This window comes from Phalacrocorax carbo, chromosome 4, assembly GCF_963921805.1.
Source record: "Phalacrocorax carbo chromosome 4, bPhaCar2.1, whole genome shotgun sequence".
NCBI classification, from domain to species: domain Eukaryota; kingdom Metazoa; phylum Chordata; class Aves; order Suliformes; family Phalacrocoracidae; genus Phalacrocorax; species Phalacrocorax carbo.
Window position 1 is genome coordinate 20,740,925 of NC_087516.1, and position 25,696 is coordinate 20,766,620.

At 38.8% G+C, this 25,696-nt stretch overlaps 1 protein-coding gene across 2 annotated transcripts; it reads left to right on the forward strand.

Annotated features, from left to right (window-relative positions):
• Positions 1–1,347: 1,347 nt before the first annotated feature.
• On the forward strand, positions 1,348–25,696 carry PI4K2B (phosphatidylinositol 4-kinase type 2 beta). Of its 2 annotated transcripts, none has more exons than XM_064449245.1 (10): positions 1,348–1,426; positions 6,299–6,456; positions 11,684–11,884; positions 12,399–12,530; positions 13,868–14,021; positions 15,578–15,645; positions 16,126–16,225; positions 20,430–20,563; positions 21,534–21,593; positions 24,245–25,696. In XM_064449245.1, the coding sequence occupies exons 2-10, from the start codon at positions 6,322–6,324 to the stop codon at positions 24,416–24,418; spliced, it is 1,158 nt and encodes a 385-aa protein (XP_064305315.1). In that variant the 5' UTR covers positions 1,348–1,426; positions 6,299–6,321; the 3' UTR covers positions 24,419–25,696. The 2 variants fall into 2 exon arrangements, with proteins under 2 accessions (XP_064305315.1, XP_064305314.1); XM_064449244.1 differs by lacking the exon at positions 1,348–1,426 and adding an exon at positions 1,594–2,028.

Sequence of the window (25,696 nt, forward strand, 5' to 3'; positions counted from 1 at the left end):
TCTTGTTTAAAGTATCACAAGAGGGCGCTCACCTAAAGCTATAAGTGCATGTATTCCCCGTTTTTTTAACCGGTTTTCCCCAGTCCAATGTTTCGACACAGCGCCCAGATATATATCATGAACAGATGACAAAATATGCTCCGTGCATTATAAGTATAGCAACAAAAGTGCTAGCATGAGGAAAATTATCCAACTTATTTGCATGATTTAATTGTTCATAATTCTAATCCAGGTGGCTAATTGAGAGTATTAGCTGCTCAGAATTAAAATTAATAGCTTGCTAATAACTGTGATGGTGATGTGTATTTTCTTTAGTCATGAGTTGTCATAGTGTTTGAACTCTGCACTACTGGAGGTTGAGGCAATGTAAAGGCTTTGTTAGCTCAAGACTAGTGAGCAAGTTACAGAATTTTCACAGTAGTGGAAGATGAAAACTAAGAAGTTAACTGCGTCTAGACATACATTAGCATGTGTAGATGAATCCCTAAACCAGAAAAAATAACTAATGAGTTATTTCCAGTTTAATTTATTCAAAAGAAAGAACTTTCAAACTTTTTACAAACCCGTGGATGAACCCTTTAACAGAATGTTACTGCTTACTCGTAACTAATGCAGCCAAGGGGAGACCCAGTCTTCCTTCATGGCCTGCTGAGCAAAATGTCAGACTTCTCCCATTTTAGCCTCATCTTTTTGTTTGCTGCACACAAGCATTAACATTGGTATAATTTGCTGTACAGAAAATTACACCCAGCTGCTGTAACCTTCATACACTTGTTTACCAGGCATAAAATGGCTATTAATCCAGAGTCGCGGTTGACTGAATATGTTTGCTTTTAATAAAAAGGAGTGGAAGCAGAAATGCAAGTGTGAACAGATTTGATCACGTGTTAAGGTTATGAATAGTTCCCTAGTGAAAGGGCACCCAGCTTAGTTCCAAAGTCCGCTGGCTGACAGGTAAGCCAAGACGAAACAAACACAAGCCAAGCATTTCAGTAAAGTTTTACTTTGTCAGTAACCAAGAAAAGTAATTTTCTTTCTGTGATCCAGGTAATGCACAGAATGAATCCTTATATCATTAATAATTATAAGAATAATGAATAATATAAGTACGGTTGCTATTTTAGCTGAGAACTCTCTTGCTCCCAGTGTAACCCAGAATGTCAGTTCTATACAATTGCTGCATGTGTGTATCTTTCTCCCATATTGCACCAAAATCTTTAAGTACTGCACTAAGGGAAACCCCTCTTCTACGGGCAGGTGTGGGAGAGGGCATCCATACCTGAGCCTGATGCAGCCTGTTGGGGTTATATATAAATATATAATACATATATATTCCCTTTCTTCCAGTGAACAACGCGGGGATGGTCGTGGGAACGCGGCAATGACGCCACTGCACCCATCCTGTCTTCACTCACACCGCTCTTAGGTAGTCGCTTTGGGCCGGCGGTGTAGCGCCGCGCCTCCCACAGCGCGGGGCGGCCGAGCAGCCGGGCCGGGAGGCGGGCCAGCCTCGGGAACAGAAATAAATGAGCACACGGGTTGCCGCCGTGTGCCGCGGCCCCTTTAAGGGCCGGCGGGGGTGGGGCGTCGGAGCGGCGCGTGCGCGCGGGGCGGTGCCGGGAGCCGCCGGTGCGGCGGAGCTGGCTGTGGCGGCGGCCCGGGGCGCCATGGGCCGCGGCGGGACGGACTGAGCCCGCCCGGCACCGCCGCCTCCCGCCGCGCGCAGCCCCCGGCCGCGGCCGCCCATGGCGGAGCCGGGCGCTGAGGGGCCCGACGAGCGACTGCTGCTCCTGGCGGAGCCGGCGCCTGAGGGAGGGCCGCCCTGGCGGGCGCCGCGCCGGACCAAAGCCGCCCCCGGCGCGGCTGTGAGGCTGTGTGGGGAGCTGGGGCTCGAGGAGGAGGAGGAGGGTGAGGAGGGCTCGGAGCCCGAGGGGGATGGAGAGGACGAGCCTCTCCTGCGGGCGTCGGGTACCGGCCGCGGCCGCCGAGCGGGCGCCGCCTGGGAGAAGGAGCCCCGCGCCGCCGCAGGTAGGGCCCGGGGCCGCCGCCGCCTGCCCCACCGGGCTCGGCCGGGGACGGAGGGGAGCCGCGGGTGGGGGTGGGCGAGGCTGCCCGGGGAGGGTCTCTAGGGGTGGGGTGGCCCTGCCCTGCCCTGCCGTGCCCCTCCCCGCCAGCGAGGCTAGCAGGGCACCTGTGCGGGCTAAAGTACGCCCGTGCACCCCGCCCGGTGCCGCCTTGAGGCGTCCCCGTCTCGGGGGGAGCTCCTGACCGGCCCTCCTCGGCAGGCGTGGCGCCGGCTGGGGGCAGGGGTGCGGCGCCCTCGCCCGGCGCGTGGGCTCGCTGACTAAGAGCCCCGGCGGGAAGGCGCTGTCAGTGGCTCGGGGTGCAGGCGCTTGGTCTCTGGGCAGGGTTGCGCGAACTCATTCACGTCTTCACGACTGTCTGCACCCTCACTTGTTCTCTGTCTCCTGTTTTGTTGGGCTTTGCTTTGTTTCTGTCGTATTTTTTGAAACTTAAGGCTTTGCACGTTTTGCAGACTGTGGCCTGAGGTGGGACTGGCTGCTGCTTCCTCAGCGTTTGGCAAGCTCTGTCGTGTTTCTGTTTGGCTCAACTATTCCAGCAATTATGTGCTTGTGACCCCCACCTTTTCATCCTGTAAAAAAATTTTACTCTGTTTCTGTTCTTTGCTCCAATGAGCTGTTCGCTTCTTTGTACCATCACATGTATGAGGAGTTTTAGATGTGGATTCTTCTGTCATATATTTTGGTTTTCATAACAACTTACCTGCTTTCTGTGTTTTGAAATCCAGTCTTGAAGAGAGAAAGAAATGTGATGTGAAAATGCATAAATGCAAGAGTGTAGTTATGAATTTGAAAAGAATCATAAGCGTGCTCATTATCCAATTCTAAATAGATGGGCAAGATGGTAAACTGCATAATATTTATTGTTTCCTTTTTTCTTTGGACTTTCAAGCTTTCTGATTCTGTGCAACTCTGGAAGTAGATGTACATCGAGGAAAAGTTTGCTGATGGAAATCTGTGGACTTCTGTCACTTAAGTGTTTGCTGTTGTCATTATACCATAGGCTTTCTTGCCAGAGACTGGTAAAGATTGTTCCTTTTGCAACAATAGCGTATTCCAAAAAAATCCAAACAAAACCCCCATCAATTTGAGCAAAATAAGTTATGCTAGTAACTTTTTTTTTGTAGCCAAAGAGAGCTTTTGCTAGTGTACTGAGTTGAACAAAAAGAAAAAAAAAACCTGAACTTTTAACCAGTGGTCCCAAGTATAGACCAGACCTGCGAAGCAAACATGCCATTAAAATGTTAGAGTTGTCCTGTCTTGTTCCCATAAGACTTAAGATGCGTTAATGAGACAGTGCTTCTAGCAAAACATAGTAGTTAATGCTTCAGAGTGGAGACGAGAGCCATGGATCTTGTACCACTGGGGCAGTTAGGGTGGTGAATGCAGAGCACTACTTGGGATCTGCCCCAAGAGTATGTAAGATCTCAGAGCTGTGATCACAGCATCTCATCTCTTGCTCTTGTTTACTTGTTCTTTCCTGTATGTCTAATGCTTGAAGGTACAGGATTGTTTCGTGTGTCAGGTAGAACAAACATGCAACAGATGATGTTCATGCATGTTACTGCAACAAGGAGAGTGTTTTCATAATGGAATTATAGTCAGAACATGAGACTCTAGAAAAAGATGGATTTGATTGAAGGGAATACCTTTAGTTAATGTTAAAAGAGTATGAAGCTATTGGTGTTGAAGGAGTTCATATGTGTTACTCTTGCAAAGTGTATTAGTTTAGCTTATATCATGTTAACTTGGTGGAAGAGCAGGTTGAGGTGTATATGTGAATGATACATTCACATCTTCTTTGGCATGTCCTCATCATTCAAGTATAGCAGCTGCACAGCCTTAGGCCTTGTCCAAATTAATCGGAAGAAGGTTATTGAGCTTGGTAGGTAGGCTGTGCATGTGTGAGCCTGGTCTCTTGAGTGGGAGTTTAATGAAAAGAGTAGTTTTCAAGAGCAGTTGCAAGGAAAAAAAACCTTGATCAGTTATAAGTTTAGAGATTGTACTGGGAGTAAGTTGGGACCATAACATGCTTTGTAGTGGAAAAGGGGGTTAAAAAATTACTTTTGAAAAAGAAACCAACTCGGAAAACCCTGCCACATTCAGCAAACACTAGCTTCAATTAAAATGGCCTATTTTTATATGGAGAGTTGATAAACTGAAAGGAAACTTGAAACTGCCAGTTTCCTTTTTTTCAGCTGATTCGTTTTTGTATAGCCACATCACTGTGGTAACAGAAGGCTTTCTAATAGCACAGTAGCAGTAATGAACAAACCATAAGTTTCAAAAACTATTTTTCTCTGCTTCCTTGAGCATACAGCATAATGTGGTTTGTTTTTAATATGATTTTTAATTGAATATACTTTTCCTGCAGTTATCTTTTTGTTAGAAAAGCCATGGTTGAAGAATTTCCTCAAGACAGTAAGACTTCTTAGGGTTTTAGATTCTGGAATGAATGCACAGAAATTAAAAACTGACCTCTGAGAAAGTTGTCTTCTGCATAGACAACTCAAATCCCTGTGATAGAAAGTTAACCTGTAGGTCCCCTTCATCTGGAAGACTAATGTGCAGAGCAACTTAATATGCATGTTGCATTTTGTTTGGTAACAGTATAATGTGCAACCCTGATTTTGCTTTTGCTGGCAGAAGTATGTAGTAGTCACAGCTCAGCTGTATGATGTGATGCTTCTTGTGTAGAGAGAGGTGAGGCTTGAATATGGAATAAGAACCACTGATTCAGAGTGACTTTTTCCATAAAAATAAGTGTATTGTGGTATTTTTGGTTTATTTCCCAAACTTGCTTAAGTACTTTGTGACAGGGAATCTTAGAACCTGTTCCTTTTCTCCTGGTGGCTGACTCTATGAAATGCAATTTATTGTTTGTCCCTGACAGTCCCAATGAAAGTATTAAAATGATATTGTAGTTTATAGCAGGTGTATTGGCCAAGTAGTCTAATAGATTCCGATCCAATGGTTTGTAGTTGCTGATCCTTAAGAATGAGCTGCTGTTAGTTTTAAGGCTTTTCTTCCTCTTGCCAACTTATAAAACATCAGAAAACCTTAATATGCTTTTTAGTTGTTTTTATTTGGGAGCCATGCTGTTATTTATGAGTGGCTCATGCAAGCAAGTGGTAATGATCTAGAAAACATCAAAGAATGTCCTGTGTTACAAAAAGGTGTTCCAAAATATCAGGAGTGATTATTATTATTTATTTTTTTGTCTCTCCCCAAACTGTTCAGGAGTATCTTTTCTGAATGGATTCTGTGTCATTTGTTGCTCCAGAAGAATGTGTGTGGGTTATTTTATCTTACATTTCTTCAAGTGCTGAAATGGGAAAAAATGCAACTTTATCTGTGAATGTTTAACTTAGAAAGGTGTAGCTGTTTCTTAATGTAGAAATGAACCCTAATGCACAGACCCATTAAAATGCACTCGGTGAGTATGTGGAATAGTTCTAGCCTTAGAAGCAAGGTACAGAAGTCTGCAGTTTTAAAACTTGCAGAGAAATCTTTTGAAAAAGTTTAAAGTGCAATAGAAGTATTAAATCCTGGCAACTTCTTTTCTGGTCATCTTTCTAAATGTTTCCATAGAATTAGCCTGCATAGAGGTGATCTTTTGGTCAGTATGCGAAGAAATTCTACAAGTAGCTGATAATGTTTTAATGTTGGAGTGGTGATGGCATGCATTACTTCACTGGGATATGGGTGCCACTTGTCAGCACTACATGTAGCGGGTTGTTTTGTGAATGACATCATTGTGACTTAGCAGATAATGAACGTTAGGCAAGCTGTTAAATGAATGGTATGTTACCATTCTAATCGTTAGTGGGTAATGGACAGTTCACTTCCAGGTAGCTTTCTCTACAAAAGATTTTTGTTAAGATTTGTGTCCTTTAGCTATTTTTTTTACAGATGTGATTTTGAAGGGCTTCTTTTCTTATAGGCTTCCTTATATGAATAAAAAGGTATAAACACATTGCAGTGGTAGTCTTGGATTAGTTGTTGCAGATTTGGCTGATTTACTTTAAACAAAAGGTTGATTGGTTGTGGGTAAATCACTGGGAAAACTTGCAATTATTTAATGGGCCAGATTTTTCAGTCCGCTATTGAATGGGCATTAGCAGGGAAGGCTGTTAGCTTTTCAGTGTGTTTACTTATGTTGTTGTTAATTTGTAGTACAAATTACATTTAAAATTGCTTGTTTTCTTATTTTTCAGGGCATACAGGACATAGTGCTGATATGAATATATTTTTAGATGATCCAGAATTTGCCGAAATTATTCTGAGAGCAGAACAAGCTATAGAGTCTGGAGTTTTTCCAGAAAGAATCTCTCAAGGATCCAGTGGGAGTTATTTCGCCAAGGATCCAAAAGGGGTGAGCATGTTACTGCAAAGGCAGACACGCTATCAGCAATGAGTTTAAAATGGAAATTTAAAAATTCTATTGAAGTGGAAATGTATTTAAATAAGTTGTTTAATAATTGATGGTATGCCAGTATCTATGTTGGAAAAATAATGCTAGTGATATTTAGATTTCTAATTATGTCTTGCGGCATAAGCTAAGCCAAAATAACTATTATTTCTCTGTTGCAGTTTTACCATGTTTTGCATGATCTGCACCAAAGGAATAAGGAGAAAATAAAAGAGCCTCTTTAACAGCTGAAAACAATTCAGGGGGATTCCTTTGTGCAGAATCTAACATTTTGTTCTTTGTATGTTTTAATTGAATTTTTGACACAACTGAGCTGCTGATTTGGGTACTGTTTAGGTTTCTTTAGCCAAGCCTCGTATATTTTTCTCTCTCCTTTGTTTTTTTATAGTCTTTTATTTAGGTCATGTCTCCTTCCTCCTGTATGATTGGTAGATGGGCAAGAAGAGTGATACAAACAAATCTACCCTTTTACTTGTACTTCTCTGCTGAATCTTAACTTGGAAGATTTGTTTTCCTCTCCCATAGTGGTAAATGGTACCTTGAATAGTGATCATCAAAGAGGTGTCCTAAGGTTACCTTGAGACAGAGAAGTAACAGTTACCTGAATATCTTTCTTGAAAAGTAACAATTTATTAGTATTATTTAGTAAGAGAAAATGATTCAGACATACTTTCATGTTGTTTTCTTTAAATCAGAAATACGTTGCTTACTGACCTGTTCCAAAAAAGAGGACTCTCAACCCTCACACCTTTGCTGATGTGTCATATCTAATTTTATTTTAAGCTCAGACAGCAGTCTTTTGGTTTTAGTTAGATGTAGGTATCCTAAAGATACCAGTCGTATTGGATGTGGAAGTTGTAACACTTTAAGTGCCTAGGTTTTCAGGACATATTCAAGCTTGTTGTTCTTCCCTGCACCCCCAGAATGGTGATTTCCCATTCATTTAAGAAGTTGTTTGCGGGTTTTTTTGTTTAGCTTTTATTCATATTATTGGTCACTACAGAATATATTTCTGTTTTGCCACTTAATTTTCATAGATGTTTGGTTCGTTTTAATGCCACTTTTCTGGTGGTAGTGTTTATACTTCATGGAATGAGTGATTTTTAGAATAGTTACCTGAATTAATACAAGTAAGTATATGAATTTATGAATTTATTTCTAAGATGGAAGGTGGCAGAACTATCCCTTCAAAATCTAAGAATTGCACATTGCAGTTCATATCCCTGTGTTCCAGTATGCAGCATTTGTTAGTAATGACCCCCATCATTCTGGTGGAGAGCCAAAGTACGTTGGGAAGGAGGGTCTCTCTCTTTTTGAAACTGGAAGGAAGGAAAAAACCAAAATTCTTTCTCTAATCACTTTGTAGGATTCTTGCTGTCATGTACTGTGCTGTTAATATGAAAACCTGTTCGAAGTTTCAGTAGGCTTTTTAAACTTCAGTCCACTTCCCTACTTCAGTAGTTTAATTCTTTGTAGGTTTTCAGGTTGTATGCCTATATATCTGTATTCAACTTATACTGTTTTTAAAAAGGTATATCTTATCTAATATGCAATGGGAAAAAATCTGAATAAGTAACCAAATACTAGTTTAAATCAATACTACTTCAACAATTCATTGCATGATGTGTCTAAAGAGTATTTTAGTGTGTTATGCCAAAAATGCTTTAAAACTGCTTAAGTGGAGTTTTTTGGAATTTTTCTAAACGTCGTGGAATTGAGATCTTTTTTAGAAAGTTAGTAGAGAAATTACTTGAAAAAATAAAACTTGTTCTGGATTTCCTTATATACAAATCTGTTTTGCCTGAAGCTTCTCTAGGCTGATTTTGCAGTGTTTTGGTGACTAGCAGTTGCCTGAGAGACTCACTGTGCCCTGGGGGCTAATGAGAGAGTACTTACCATGGTTACAAAAATGATGCGTTTTTTGGATGGACCGCCTTATTTTCTTGTTTCCTATGTGGTGATTTTCTTGTTGGTTTTACTCCTGCTTTGCTGTGAAGTGTTGGTTTTGTTCCTAGTAGTGCCTTGCCCTTCCCCTTCATGCAGGTCATAGATTTGAATGTATTGAGGAGGAATGAAGCCAAAAAACCACCAGTCTTTTTATGAAGGCCAGAAAAATTTAATTGCGAAATATGAAAGTATTTTGCCAACAGGGAACTGTGAGAATGATGATACTGAGTTCCTAGCTGACTCTCAATTTTGTTTTTATTCTTTGCACTAAATTTAGAGCTTATCTAAGATTTGTTACCTATATGAAGTTTTATCAGACCTTTAATTTGGTCAGTAGTGAGACTCCCATTTATAGAATGGATTTCACATCCTGTTTGACAGAGTATTGCATCATTCTACTTCAGACCAGTTTTGTGACTTGCTTTCTCCTATTCTTCTTGAGTAATCTCTTCCTTATGCTGGGAAAGAGCTTATTAAAGATGTGCTTAAGCACCTTATTGGCCAGCTTCTGAAGTGTTTCCCACGCTAATGCCAAGTTACAGGTAAAACAACCTGTTTCCATTAGGGTATCTTATTTGCTGATTTGGGTCCGTCGGAAAGATATAATTTTAATTATGTTATTGTAATTTTGAACCTTTTGCATGTATTGGCATGATTGTATACTGATATGAAGCAGTTCAGTACTTAAGCAGCACTATTGCTGAAGTGTTGAATATTTCTGTGTTTGTTGTTCATTGTGTAACCAAAAGACATTGTGCCTGTTACAAACTGTTCCGCAACATGTTTTTGACAGTTAAGCTATTGACTAATTGGTAATGCCAATGGAGTCAGTCTACAAATTAATTTTGACTTGCAACATTAAGACTGGCCTCGGTAGGTTGTTTGTGTATTGAGCTTTCTGGTTCTACTCTGGTCTTCAACATCAGTGGCCCTGCAAAATTTAGCAAGGTTCTAACTTCGGTGAAACCTGGAGAACAATATCTAGATTTGCTAGTATAGCACAGTATGGTCTAGGCAAGTAATGGTCCTTTCTGAAATGGGAAGTTTGTAGGAAGTACTATCCAAAGAGTGATTCAGAAAAGAGATAATTAATGGCTCGGCATATACTACCAAACACACCACTACGTTTCGGGGAAATGAAAAGCTGCTAGCTTTTTGAGCAGAGAGATACCTGTGATTCAATTGAAAAAAAATTAAATAAGTTTTAAACAATTCTAATCCTAACATAAGAATTTTGAGTAAACTAGTATACTGAGTAAATTCAGTTTTCAAAGTGTTGTGATTTAGGGAAAAAAGAGTGTTCAGAGAACATCCTGGCCTTTCATGTTGCACAGAATATTTATTGTAAGCATAATCTTTTGCATAGGTCTAAACTGAACTGTGTCTGTGCAGTTGCATAAAACTTGCGCATGATTTTGAATGTAACCTTAGAATCACAGGTAATAGCATGCTGAAAACATGAGCATTTTTGTCAATTTGTTTCCTGCCCCTGTTGACAGAAAACTTATAGGTTGAATGCAAATAGTGGTATTTTGTAACTTCTCCTGGTAGTTGATGGGAATGAAACAAAATAGATGGACAAGACAGGCTATGCTACTAATGCCTGGTGTCTTATGTACTCTGTTTACAAACAGAATGAAATAAGTTTTCTGTAGTTAGTTTGTCTTGGACAAAGCTTGATGGTCTTGGACAATCTTGGTCTAGTTACAGTGTCTTGGACAAAGTGGGTGAAAATCCTCTAGAAGCTAGAACAATTAGTCAGGTTCCCTCACTATTCTAGTAGAATCAGCAGTTAATGAAGGAGCATGCTAGTTTCTGACTGCCAGCAGCCTTGTTCATGATTTAATGGAAATCAGCTATGAGTGTTGGTGCAACAACAAGCAGTGTTGAGCTTATTGAGATACTCACTTTTTTTGATAAGGATTCAGGAAAGTACTGATATGTGAAAATGCTTGTTAAATATTTATTAGGTAAGAACTTGATTTACTTACCATGCTAGTCCTGTGAGATGGCATAAAGATACAGCATTTCATGTGATCTATACAAGAGTAATTATAAGGGCTTTATGCACTAGGCTAAAGTTTATCACAGGCAAATGGAAGGTTATATATTTTAGTGTGGTAATAATCTTGTGGTTTGAGGTTAAATAAAGAATTGTGTGTAGGAGGCACCTTGAGAAATCATCTATTTAATGCCTGTGTTGTGGAGCAGGATCGTCTTAACATGATTCCTGATGAATGTCTAACTAACCTGTTGTTAGTGGCATCCTGTTTTGGAGACTCCACAACCTGGCAGTCTGTTCCAGTCCTGAGCCACTCTTAAGATTCAAAAGGGTTTTTTCTTTGCAATTTATCTGCTGGGATTTAAGCCTATCATTTCTTGGCTCGTTAACAGCAAATGTGCTGTTCCTTTTTTTCTCTATAGCAACCTATTAAATAGTTCATTGTGTCCCATTTTTCTTTTAGGCTAAACAATCCCTGCTATATAGACTTTAATTTTTCTTTTTTTTTTTTTGGTGCTTATTCTCATAGTTTTCAACTTCCTTCAGTTTGTTAACAGATTTCTTGAAGCATAGTGTCCAAAACTGGATACAGTACTCTGAGTAATTTTAAGCTTTACTACATGTCTTCAGTGTAAATGGTGGCTGATAGTGCAAACCTCTGTCAGCTTTGGGTTGAGGAATCTACAGTAGTGGTAGATGACACCACTCTGGAATTGCAAAGTGCAGAACATTCTGATCCATTCTAACTTAAAGCAATAAATAAAATAAATACAAAAGAGAAAAGGTAACGTTTGATTATTAGCATTCTGTATGTTTGTCACTTTCCTGGAACCATTATATCACTCTCTGAAGTATCTTGTCAATTAGTTAATTGGTGGGCTGAAAATTATTAAACTACTTTTAAGACCTCCTTTTTAAGAAGTTAGAATATAAAAAAGGTATGTTCTAAAATGCAGTCGTCTTTAATTTTGAAAAACCAGTAAATGTTAGCTGGTTTTGATTTTTGCTTATGAAGAGCTGCTTTTGAATTTGTACTACTTCTAGGCAAGCATTTGATAAATTAATTTGGAATATAATTTTGTTAGTTTTATTTCATCTAAAAAGAGCAACTGTAAAATGCAATGTATAATATCTAAAATGATTTTGAAAATGAGTTATTTGAAAGTATTGGTTAATGTTTTTCAACTCAAAACAGTCATACTTATGTATTATTTATCCTAGAAAATTATTGGAGTGTTCAAACCAAAATCTGAAGAGCCTTATGGACATCTAAATCCAAAATGGACCAAATATTTTCACAAAGTTTGTTGTCCTTGCTGCTTTGGCAGAGGCTGCCTTGTTCCAAATCAGGGATACCTCTCTGAAGCTGGTGCCTATCTTGTGGATGACAAGCTGGGGCTAGGAGTTGTACCTAAAACTAAGGTAAAAATTAAAACACATAAATTATCAAATGCAAAAAAATTATATTGACAGATTTGTCAGTCTCTGGACTGTAGTTGTGGAGACATGCTTGTATAGCATGCATTATGCCAAAGTCATTTATAAACTATTGCAAGTCCAAAGGCACAGTGGTTTGGTGTAGAAATAGTGACTGTGACTTTTGTTTTAAGAGATAGGTTTGTGATCTGAATTGAATCTCTCCTATGGAGCCACTTCAGTTTCTAGCATTTTCTGACACTTTTGTGCCTCGTGTTTCTGAGATATGCATCAGAATTGCAAAAAGCAGCATATAAAGATTCCCACTTAAGTCTTTTATGATGTTCTTGTTTGGGATATGCAAAATAGCAAACATTCACCATTTCATATAAAATTTGTTGGAAATTCCTGATGCTTCCTTTTTGCTTTTTTTGACAACTAAGTATAAAATTTACTGTAAATTTCTAATCAAAATAATAAGGAATTCTGAGATGTGTTTTTTTTACTTCCATATTTTAAGGTTGTCTGGCTTGTCAGTGAGACCTTTAATTACAGTGCAATAGATCGTGCGAAGTCAAGAGGAAAAAAATATGCTTTAGAGAAAGTGCCAAAAGTTGCTAAAAAATTTAATCGAATTGGACTACCTCCTAAGGTAAGATGAAAAATAAGTGACGTGTGCGTTTCCTGATCCTTATAAAAAACTTCAAATTTAAAAAAAAGTACTTGTAGGTAACTTCAACAGTAGAAGAAAAACCTCGTTGCTTGTGGAAAACTCTGAATGACTGAAGTTTGATAAATGACTGCTTCTGTGCAAAATCTATCCAATCTGTTACATCATTCCTTCATTTGAACTATGTTAATAATCTCACTGCTTTTTGTATCAGTCTGTAGTCCAGCTTTCTGTGGAGGAGTAACATGTTAAAATGTTGTACATCTGTTTTCTTTTCTTGACTGTTTAGTACGTTTCCCTTCAGTGTCATGTTTTTATAGTGTCTAGTTGTTTCTCCCCTGCAATTTACTTAGCTCTTCATTTTTCCTATTTTTTTTTCAGTTCATTGTTTGTTTTATTCTTTTAGGCATCCTATTGTGTTTATCCTACCCTCCTTTCATCTTGTGTACAGTACTCCACTCCCTGAAACCTCACATCTTTCTTGCCTAATGAGCCTTACTGTATCAGCACAGTGCTCTACTCCTAAACTTTTAAGCCACAGGTTATATTCAGCTTGGGTAATCCTCTTAGGTCACTTCTCAGCAATTTTGATCCATGTGACGTGTTATGCAAGCTTGTACCAGCACGATTGTTCCACGTGCTGTCTGTTTATGTCTCTGCAGGTGTGCGTCTATCTGCATTTTACTTCTCAACTATAAGTTCTCTTTTGCATTTTAATCTCGCACTTTTTCTGTTGCCTACACATATGGAGCCTATGCCATCTGTAGTTTTCTTCCTTGGACTCTTTCGGGAAATGTATTTCAGCCATTTTAATGAAAAAGTGTCTCGAAAAAAATGGTTAATGCTGCTGTTCTCATCAATGAAACATACAAGCTTTTTGGAGAGGAAGATTTTTTCCCCTGTAATTTTTTGTGAGTTTCCTGTGAACTATTGAATGCAGTGTTTCTAATGAAAAAGAGAATAGATCTTACTTCCTCCTCTTTCTTTGTTTATTGCTTGTAACACTGAGTGTTCATTTATGTTGAGCTCTCTGGCAGTATTTTATTCCTGGTAAATTCGGTGAGTGCTTAAACAAATATTTAAACAAAAACAAAACAAAAAAACTCACAAAAATACCTGGAAAAAACACTCATGATTTGAGTCTTACTTTTTGTAGAATTTTGGAATGAAAGAGAAATGACATAGTAATCTGTTTTTGTATGTCATACTTCCTACATTCTGAACTTTAAAAGGGTACACTCAGTCTTTCTGTTAATGCTAAGATTAGTTTTGTGACCTACCCAAGTGCATTTTCCAAATTCAGTTTCTTAATGTTTCAGGTTGGCTCCTTCCAGCTGTTTGTTGAAGGATATAAGGAAGCTGACTACTGGCTCAGGAAGTTTGAAACTGATCCTTTACCTGAGAACACAAGGAAGGAATTTCAGTCACAGTTTGAAAGATTGGTTATCTTGGATTATGTCATCAGAAATACAGGTATTTCTTAGTGTCTCTTGGTATCTACTTTTGTGAGGCAGAAATGGTGAGCAATGCTGGGTGAAAGCTGCTGCTGAAGGCTTTTAATGCATTTCAGATGCTTTTCTCACAATTGAAGGCCATAATGTTGCATTTTCAACTTTAAAAAAATTACTTTGGATTCAAACAGTAAATATTGCAATATGACAAAATCCAAACAACCCTTTTTGGCTTGGTATTTTTAAGCAATGTAAGAATTCAAGAACAAATATATTCATTAAGCTTTAATTCTGTCAACAGGCTATTCACTGTCTGTTTCCCCTGATTAGGATAAGAGATGATGGGGTTTCAGGAACCATAAGGAAAGCCATGACCAGTGTCCCTTTTGTGCTAAGCAGGAGCCGATAACAGCACAGTTTTGCATCAGTGTAAAACAGTTCATGTTTGTTCTGACTAGGCACTGAAGTACAGCTGTGACTGGTATTTCTGTTCTCCTGCATTCTTGTTTCTTTTGCTCAGAAGCTGGGATTCTTCTGTTGACTCTGTAGGTGATTTATTTCCTCAAGAAGCCAAAGGCAGTTTTATATTTAAAATACTTCCTTTGCTGCTTTGACAGAGGTGGGCATCTTTACTCTTCTTCAGACATACCAGCTCTTGTTCACTTTACTTAAATTCAATTATTAGAAAGGAATCCAGCTGAAAATAAGTCACTAACCTGTGGCTTTTTAGAAGTAAAGTAAAAGAATAAAGTTTTGTAAGGACATAATACTTTCTAGCTGCTGGTATGGGCTGTTGGTTTCATTAAATAGATCCCAGTGTTTCCAAACAATTACTGTCCTGTGACATTCCTCAAATTGTAAAGAAAACACTCAAAATGCAAAACCTTAATCTAATATATCTAATCATGATAGAATGTGAAAATCTTCTGATGGATGCTTAATTAAACTTAAGGGAGCACCTTAAGATAACAGAAGGACCTACAAATCCATGCAATCATCCTCTTTGACCTTGTCGAAGCCTTCAGTTTTGTCTGAATGATGGAGACATTTTCAGCTTCTGAAAGGCTCTTCAGTTTCCCAGCCCCCCTTCATCTTTGAAGAGTCTCTTTTCTCCAAGTAGTCAAACATCTCCCTACCTCTAATTTTGGAGGGCCTCTCCCTTTCCCCAACAGCATTAAACCAAGCTTAAAAGTTAAGTTGTTGTGGTCACTGCTGCTGACGATCTTTTCCCCAGGTAAAGTGCACATTACAACCAATCTTTCTGCATAAAATGTATGAAAACAGTTTCTCTTAGCTTTCTTGATATTTTTCTGTATATTCAGCCAGTGGGGAAAACTAGAGCAGTACTACGTACTTAAGAACGCTTTGTAAATTTTCGTTTTTTTCCAGTAAATCAGTTGCTTCAAACATTTCAGTAAAGCTAAAACACATGTATTGTGATTGGGAAAAATCTTCTTGAACAGTTTTGCCTGACTCATTTGGTAAATTCTCAGATTACAATCTTAGTCGTCGTATATCACTGTAGTTGATGAATCCTTTATAAATGACATATTGTGACATGCATTTTTCTGTTTAAAGACAGAGGTAATGATAACTGGTTAGTCAGATATGAAAAACAAGATGATGCACTTGATCGGTCAGATAAGGTAAGAAAATTGAACTCTGAAACTTATTCTTTAAACTTTTTAGCTTTACAACTTGGTCTTGCAGGGGATTAAGTATATGGCTTTAATCCTGCGGCATGGTCTCAAGAAATATGATAACTGCAAATTATTCTAGGTGAAATAAATGGTAAAGCTATTTGGATAGAACAGTGCTAGTTTTTATCGTTCTGTTTTTTTTTTTTTACTAGCTTGGGCTATAATAATAAAACTGCCCACTGTTGCTCAAGCACATTTCTTCAGCTATTTATATACTCTGTTTATCCTGTATTTGGGGGAAGGGCTCTTTTTTAATGGTGGTAGAGCAAGAGTCATATATGCTGGAATTTATTTGGATACTCCTTTATATTGTTTAAGTTGACTTTAAGCAGTGAAGCTAAAAAGTATTATTTGGTATTTTTAATGTATTTCACTATTTTTGTAAGCACATAGGTATCAGTTATTTCTGAAACGTTCCTTCTGCAGGATAGCCAATGGACTATAACTAAAGAATCTACTATCAAAATTGCTGCAATTGACAATGGTTTAGCGTTTCCTTTTAAGCATCCTGATGAGTGGAGGGCATGTAAGTATTGCATTCTTCAATCCTCTTCCTTTTGGGAAAGTAACTTCTAAACAGGTATTTTTTGTTTGGGTGGTTGTAGTAAGAAACTAAGAAATCATCACTGTAGTTACATATTGAATTTGTAAATAACGCACTTTTCAGAGTTAGCAACAAATGCCACTTTTGCAATGGCATATGTGGTTTAGTCCTTTGAAGAATATTAATACATGGATATTCATAAACATACTACTGTATGTAAACTGGTGGAATTGGAAAAATTTAGCAACATGTTTCTCTTGTGTTTTCTTCAAAACCATGAAGTGTAAAGTATGCAAGTTGTCCCTCTAATGGCCAAATTTCTATTTCAAAAAAAAGGGTACTGTTGTAGGTGAACAAGTAGACAAGTTACATGATGTTTTGACTTGTTCTCAGCTTTAGCTTACTTTGTAGAAGTTCATCTTTAGTTAATATTTTTGAGCAGACTGAGAATTGATAGTACTGTCAAAGCTAGATTGCTTCTGACCACATCTCTGACTACTTGTAGTTTAGAGGGAAGTGCCCAGCGGGGTTTACAATTATTTCTGTGGTAATTACGGCAGTTAAGTGTGGACTAGTTTTGCAGTCAAAAGGCTAGTTAATTACCTCACCCAGTGCTCTGTATAATCCCAGACATCTTGATACTCAATAGTAACTGACCTATGTATCTGTTGGCTACAGTCACTTCTGCAGCTGTTCTAGAGACGTGGCAATTAATCCTTATTTTATACCATCTTTTACTTCAGCAACAACAGTAATAAACTTGGATGATCCTTTAGAATTCTTTTGCAGTTGGAGTATAACGTTGTTTAAAATTGCAGGCTCTTGAGGGGTAGAGCCTGTTTTCTTGATGACTAGAGCTGGTTGATTGTCAAGGACAACCTTCTCAAAGCCAGAGAACAGCCTATCTGAAAGGCAGGAAGTTGGTCCAGCATGGATGAACAGGGAACTAGGGAACTCCTGACTGAAGTGGGACACAAAAGTTAAGTACATAAAAATGGATGTGGAGACTCCCCTGGAAAAATAGAGACTTTGTCCAAAAGTCCAAGAACAGGGTCTGGAAAGTCAAAGCTCAGCTGGAGTAAAGATAGCAGAGGATGTAAAGGGCAACAAGAAGGCGTTAAGTAAACTGGAAGTGAGAGTGGGACTGAAGAAAAGAGCAGCAAGGACCGGACCTAAAGGCAAAAGGCATAAAAAAGAACAATTATTCAATGCAGACTTTGCCTCAGTTTTCACTTGTAAGGTTTACTCTCCCGCTTTTAGGTCTCAGAGCTCATAAACAGAGCCTCTGGGAACGAATCCTTAAACAGAAAAGGAGAATCAATCACCAATGATGCAGAAAAGGCTGAGGTCCTCAACACCTTCTTCACCTCTGTTTTTACCAGCACTGCCGGGTCCCAGGCTTTGGGAACAAAATTGCCAGTTGAACCAAACACCAACCCACGATTGGTGAAGGAAGAGTTAGTATATGAACTACTACAGGAGCTTGACCCCCACAAATCAATGGGCCCTGATGCCATCCACCCGAGGGTGTTGAGAGAGCTGGCTGACATCATCGCAAGGCCGCTCTCCATAATCTTTGAGAAGTCATGGAGAATGGGGCATGTCCCCGAGGACTGGAGGAAGGCAAATGTTACCCCTATCTACAAGAAGGGCTCGAGGGAGGATCTGGGTAACTATAGGCCCATCAGCCTTACTTCAATCCCTGGGAAAGTTATGGAACGAATCATCCTGGGGGCCATCACAAGTCAATTGAAGCCCATGATTGGGAAAAGGCAACATGGCTTCACTAAAGGCAGATCGTGCTTGACTAACCCGGTGGCCTTCTATGACAAAGTGACTTGCCTGGTTGACATGGGGTGGGTGGTGGACATTGTTTACCTGGACTTCTCCAAGGCCTTTGATATGGTCCCCCACAGCCTCCTCCTGGAGAAATTAATGTGTTATGGCCTAGACAAGTGGTCTGTGAAGTGGGTGGGGAACTGGCTGACAGGCCACACCCAAAGGGTGGTGGTAAATAGCTCTTTCTCAAACTGGCAACCTGTCACTAGTGGAGTCCCCCAGGGATCGATATTGGGCCTGATGTTGTTCAACATCTTTATAAGTGATCTGGATAACGGCATCAAGTGTAGCCTGATGAAGTTTGCTGATGACACCAGGTTGAGTGGGGAAGTAGACACTCCAGAAGGGAGAGCTGCTCTGCAGGGAGATCTGGATAGGCTGGAGGAGTGGGCCAGCAAGAACCTTATGAAGTTCAACAAGGACAAGTGTAAGGTCATGCACCTGGGAAAACATAATCCAGGAGAGCAGTACAGACTGGGATCCACCTGGCTGGAGAGCAGCTCTGTGGAAAAGGACCTGGGGGTCCTGGTGGACAGGGAGCTCAACATGAGCGAACAGTGTGCTGCTGTGGCCAAGAAGGCCAGCACGATGCTGGGTTGCATCAAAAAGGGCATCCCCAGCAGAGAGAAAGAAGTCGTTATCCCGCTCTACTCAGTGCTTGTCAGGCCACACCGGGAGTACTGTGTACAGTTCTGGTCCCCGCTCTACAAAAAGGATGTGGACAGGCTGGAAGGGGTCCAGAGAAGGGCCACCAAGATGATCAGAGGACTGGGAAGCTGCCATACAAGGCTAGGCTGGGAGAACTGGGTTTGTTCAGCCTTGAGAAAAGGAGGCTCAGAGGGGATCTCATCACCATGTACCAGTACTTATGGGGTAGTTACAAAGAAGTTGGAGACTCCCTTTCTACAAGGAGTCACATGGGGAGGACAAGGGGGAATGGACACAAATTTCTCTTGGGGAGATTCCGACTGGACACCAGAGGGAAATCTTTCACACTGAGGACAGTCAACCCTTGGAATAATCTCCCCAGGGAAGTGGTTGACTCGGGCACGTTGGACACCTTTAAGAATTGTCTGGACAGGGTGCTGGGCCATCTTGTTTAGACTCTGCTCTTCCTAGGAAGGTTGGACTAGATGATCCCTGAGGTCCCTTCCAACCTGGGATTCTGTGAATCATTACGCAAAGCAGAAGAAAGAGAACACTTAAGCAAAATGAACACATGGAAGTTCATAGGAGTAGGTGGGATGGATTGGAAACACGGTGGGAGCTGGCTGATGTCATTGTGAGGCTGTCTTATCATAGCTCTTGAAAAACTGTAGTAATGTGGGAGGTTGTTGATGACTAGAAAGTGGTAATCATCCCGTCCACCTTCAAGAAGGGCAAGATGCAGGATACAAGAAATGACAGGGTGGCCAGTCTAACCTCAGTCCCCATGAAGACTGTGGAATGAAGCTTCCTGGAAGCCATGTTTGAGCACATGAAGAAGTAGTGACGGGGAAGGTGGCATGGATTCACCAAGGACAAACTGTGATTGACTAGACAGCTTTTAATGAGGTGACTGGCTCAGTCGATGAGGGGAGGGCAGTGAATCTGATTTCTCCTGACTGTTGTGAGGCCTTCTGCATGGTCTCTCATACTATTCTTGTCAAACATGGGATACGAACTGGACAAACAGACTGTGAGGTGGGTGGAAAAATGGCTGGACTGTCAGATTCAATGGGCTGTGAGCAGTGTCAGGAAGTTCAGTGGGTGGCTGCTACTAGTGACACTCTGCAGTTCCTGCAACTAATATTGATACTGTTTGGTGTCTCATTTAGCATCCGATAATATTAATTACTCGTACAATATCTCTTGAAATGGCTGTTTAATAGCAATTATGTGAAAAGTTAAGAATGTTTTTCTCAGCATGCTTAGAAGAAGGCATTTTAAGAAACTAAAAATTTGATTAAAAATAGTAGCTACTTTTTCAGTATGAGTCAAACATCTGAAAGATTTCTATTTGATGGCAGCCATTATTTTACTCTAAAGGAAACTGCATAACTAAACTAGGAGAACGCCTCTACTGTTGCTTACAGGATTTAATTTATATACCTTTTTTACTTATTGCTTCAACTAAATGTTTTATTACTTAAAATACATTTTTTCCTGTTTGGAAAAGAGACTAAGTAGCTGTAAGGCTGCTTTTGTAACTGTAGCCAAAAGAGGTGTATGGGGTAACAATGTTGTGAAAAATGATGTGTTACTGAGATCTTCCAGTAGGCAGCAGAGTAATGTATCAGTGGTAAGCACTCGAGAACTTAATTTTTGCCTGTTGTTAATCATTATATGTGCTGTTTTTCTACATTAGATCCCTTTCACTGGGCTTGGCTTTCTCAAGCAAAAGTTCCTTTCTCTCAGGAGACCAGAGACTTAATTCTTCCTCGCATTTCTGATATGAACTTCATACAGGATCTTTGTGAAGATCTTTATGAGCTATTTAAGGTGAATTGAGTGTTTCTTTGAATTGGGCGTTACCAAAATAGCTAATGGAACACTTAAGTTCAATTCATACCTTTTAATGTCATGATACTGTGCTATTTTAGCTTTGACGCTGACATGGTAGAAAGGGTTTCTATAATTAAGAGGAAACTGTCACTAATGTGGCTGATAGTAATCAGCTCATTTGAAAACATAATTACTTTTTATATATAAGTTTCATGTAATCAGATAAAGCTAGTTAACTTCTATAGCACGAATCTGCGTAAAAACTCCATTTATTGTACCTGTGTGGTGTCTATACACTTAAACTGTAGCAACTCAAGGAAATCATGTATTTAATGTAACTTAAAGTACCCGCATACCCTTCATGTACTTTCTTTTACATACATATATTGTGTGAAGCTGATGCTGAAATCTTGACTACGTTTAAAGTAAGTCAAACTTATTTTAAAGATCCCGAAACTGCTTACAATATCGATGTGTAAAGTGTTCTTCTCTAAAATGTTCCATAAACAATTGTGTCCCACGTTCAAGTGAAATAATGCAAATGATTGGGATGGAAAGAGAAGGAAATTTTAAACTTTTAATGAAAATGCAGCTGTAATGTCAAAACTAGATCCTGAAACACATTCGCAATGTTTGTGTCCTTGATTCAGTTGTAGTCAAAGACTCTGGGTTGTCTGTTAAACTCAGTGGAAGTATTCAATAAATCTGAAGGAGGAAGTATTCTGTTGCCAGAGTAAAGGTGAGAGACAGCACAGTGTAACACTATGTGATGGTATTAAGCATATCTTTTTTTACTTTTATGACTTTTTGTGGGTCATACTATGACTATTTGAAGCTTCCAAAAATTATTATAATGTTGGTAATATGATTATGCACATTATGAAATTGATGAACTTGCATGCTAAATATATAGCTAAAAATAAATGGGTAATTTCCTGTAATAACTGTTTGTTTTCTTTTAATGAAGACTGATAAAGGATTTGACAAGGCTACTTTTGAAAACCAAATGTCCGTTATGAGGGGGCAGGTAAGGCTGCTTTTGTTCATTTTTATTTATGTATTAAATTTGTCATCATGTCTCAGCTGTATTTTTCTAGCGCTACAAAAACTGACTCCTATTGAATTGAAAAACACTTGAAGGTGTTTTCATTTGAGAAGACTAAATGTCTTTCTAGAGTTTATTCTTATTTGTGTATAGATGAGACAGCAGAAAGTGTATACTGATTTTTTTTTTGTTTTTATTTTTATAAAAGATGATTTTTAAATGTGATTGGGTTTTATTGTTTTTGTGGGGGTAGGGGAGGACTTGATAACTCTATATTCTTAGAAGGTATTTTAAAAATTAAGCACTGGAGGAGAGTCATAAACTTGGATAGAAAATTTGGTGGGTAATTATGTTATTAAAATAAATGTGACTTTATTTTGGAGAGTTAACTTGATTATTAATATACCTCTCAAGAAAGCTATATTACCTACTACAGTTTCTTCATCCTAGCAAATGTCAGAACCCAAGATTAGCAAAGTAATCCAGCCATTTTCAGATTAGGAATCTGATGATAATTAAGTGGGTTTTTTTTCTTTTTTTAACACTGAAACAAGATGAGAAGGGTCTCTTCATCTTGCTTTTATAAAATTTAAGACTTGTGATGAACTGGAAAACAAGCTTTAGCTTAGAACAGATTTAGTTTATTGTAGGCATAAAGCACTGATTTGTGAAAATGTAAGGGAATTGGACTAGATAGATTTAGTCCCATTTGCCCTGAATTTATTGAAACTCACTTCTCTGTGTTTGTAAATTCAACATGGATAGTTTAAAGCCAGACACTCACTCATAATTCCTAAAGCGGCTTAATCTGACCTTTTCTCTGTAGATTTCCTAGACTCTTTATATAAACACACAATATATGTTTATATATGTTATATATTAATGTATATTAATATATTATGCACAGTATATGAAGAAGTACCTTGCACAAGACTGCAGCTCTGCTTAGTCAAACATAATCCGAGTTAATATTAGTTATGTGTGGTGGCTAAAAGCCAGCAAACCTTACTTTTATTAAATTGAGTTACAGGAGTTATTTATGAAATAACTTTTCTGGGAAGTTTGTGCAGTCACTGGAAGGTCACTTCTGAAGTATTCATACATCTTAAACTGTGTTAAGTGGCTTTTTTGTGATGAGATAATTGGCTACAGGGAATCTGTTACTTAACAAAAAGCTTAAGGAAAAAGCCTGATCTGTATAATTGGGAGGTATTTAGCTAAGGTGGTCTAAATTTATTTCCCACTATAAATGCTGCATCTGGACCCATTTTTCACAGCCTTTCCCTGAGGTGGATTTCACCAGAGATTCATTTGGGGTTTTTTGTTTTGTTTAAATCTCTAGCTATACAAGAATGTATTTCACTGTGGGAGATACCAGGTTTTCAGGCACGGATTCAGGGAAGAAATGCAGATAATGAGTTGTTCTTGGATGTGATTGGAAATACATCAGCAAATCATGCCTTTTAGCACTGATTTTAGACTTGCTTTTGGTGTAAAACCAAAGTATGTTCCAAAGGCATTATAGAAGAGTTGGATATCTAGATCACATGATAATGGCTTAATTCAGTTAGGATGTCTTGGCTATCCTGCAAATTCATTTGTAATTACATCCTTAAAACAGAAAATTTTAAGGATTAGAAAATGAAGAATTTGGTTGATAAAGATAAGGAGGCTGAAGAGAAATGTATCTCGCACATAAGGGGCAAATCTAAGGTACAGAAGTAGTTAGACGCATATTTTTGTGAAACAGGAGGAAAAAAAAATTGGGAAGGGTTTCAAACCCAAGATAAACAGTTCTCTAGAGAACATAGAGGCTAAGCAACCTGGTAACTCAGATCTATGAAGGATTGCCTTAGACCTTAGAAAATGTAAATGTTGGGCGGAGTTGCTGGGAGAGCCAAATTTCAGTAAACCACGGAAAGGACTTTATCTGTCAGGGTTCTTCAGCTATGAAAGTACAGAATGAGCAGGGGATCAGTAAGTCACACAAGGAAGAAAAGGGGCATTGTGCGGGGGGGGGAAAGTCTTGATATTAAGGATAATGCAAGAGTGTCACCAGAACTAAATTGAATACTTGCCTCAGTTTTTAGCCAGATAATTTACTCCACATTCAATGTTATCAGGGCAGTTTGTGAGTACCAGAGTTTTGGAAGGAAGGTAACGACTTCTGGGAGCTGAGGGATGAATCTGGATTGTAGCACTGGGTTTGGCGTGGGTTCATAATACACCTTCATATCTTCTGATACGAAAATAATTTGTAGCTACGCTCCTGGTAGATCCTATGTTAAATACATGTTGTTTGGTTTCTTGTAGGTTTTTTTCACTGCAGGTGCAATGCTCTTAAGAGATGTGCTAAACTTGAACTGTTCTTAGATTTTTATCTTAACATGTTGCAAAAAATCGGAGAGGATTGCATGAAACATTCAAGAATAAAATAGAAAGGTGGTCAGATAGCAGTAGGCTGTCCTACTGTTACCGAAGACATAAAATATTTCTACTTGCGATAAAGTATCTTTTGAAAATAAATTATCTGACAGCACAGTATTCTATAGAATTAAGAGTAGCATCTAAATTTGTAAGCATGCTAGCTGCAGTTTTGTGTGCCCTCACCTTACCTGCTTTTACTCTTTTAGATACTAAACCTTACTCAGGCATTAAAGGATGAAAAAAGTCCCATTCAGCTTGTTCAGATGCCACGTGTGATTGTGGAGCGAAGTAGCACTGGAAGTCAGGGCCGGATTGTTCAACTGAGTAATGCATTCACACAGACATTTCATAGCAGGAAGCCTTTCTTTTCCTCCTGGTAGCAACAAAAATACATGGGAAGAGCAAGTTTCTCTTAACTTTAGAAAGCTACTTCTGTGCAAAGGCTCTGCAATAACGTACTTCTGCTGTATACCAAGAGCTCTGACTGCCGACACCTCAGAACTTAAATTCTAAAGACTTACGAAATGTATTTTGAATGTAATAAAAGTTTACAATTTTTGTGTCAAAATTGTGAATTCTTATGTCAGGGAATGAGAAGAACTTGTCCATACTGTATTTTTATAGGCTAAACTAATGTATTCTGAATAAGGGAAGATACAGTTTGCATATGCTTGAGAAAATACTTTTGAATACAACAGGAATTCTTTTTGTTTAATATAAATGTGAGAACCTATACACTCTCAATTTCTTTTTATATGGTCTTTAAAAAAATTAGTGCAGAATGTTATCTTTGATTGTGAAAATGCTTTCCCTTGGGTTTTCTTCCTGGTACTTTAAGCTGTTTATAGATTTTCATAGGCTAGTTACTTGAAAAGTCATGCACTAAAAAAAAAAATTTCAAAAAATAATCAGTGTCTCCTTGGCAAACAAGTGAAAGAAAGGGAGAAGGGAAAGAATGCTTCAAGTAGGTGGGTTTTTTTTGCATGTAGGGACCAAAGATAGTTAAGTAGTTGAATTACAGCAAAATTCAACTTGAGTAAGTACCCACAGTACCTACTGTGACAGAATAAACTGTGTACGTTTCAGAGGTTGAAATTTCACCTGTAGCTTTTACAACTTGCGTATTTAAGCACATGTATGGAAAATTGTGATATTTCTTTATAGGTCCATCACAGCAAAAGAATTGCACTGTGTTGTTACAGGTTTGTCTTGCTATACGTGTATGAATGGGTTCATCAGTAGTCACCAAAGCGGTTTTGCGCTATTAACCACAGAAGCACTGATGTGTTCATCACAAAGCCAGTCTGCCTTCTGATTTTTTATCTAAACACACCCTTATTTTTTTGACTGGAAAAAGAGACTAATATGTAGAGCACAGACTTCTTACCGTACCCTTCGCAATGTCATGCTCATCTGTCCGTTGCCATTTGCATTTATGTTTAAGTTACATGGTTTAAGACTTGATGGTTGTCGTCTTAGATCTGCGGCCTGTGTAACATGGTCAATATTTATTTTAGTAATTTTCTGGACAGCTAAGACTGGGAATGGGAGATAAATTGCTGCTTTTATGAAACCTTCAGTATTTCAGACATTGCTGTATTTTGTAATTCTAAGCAATACTGTTGAACTCGAATAATAAAATGCTTGCATTTTATATA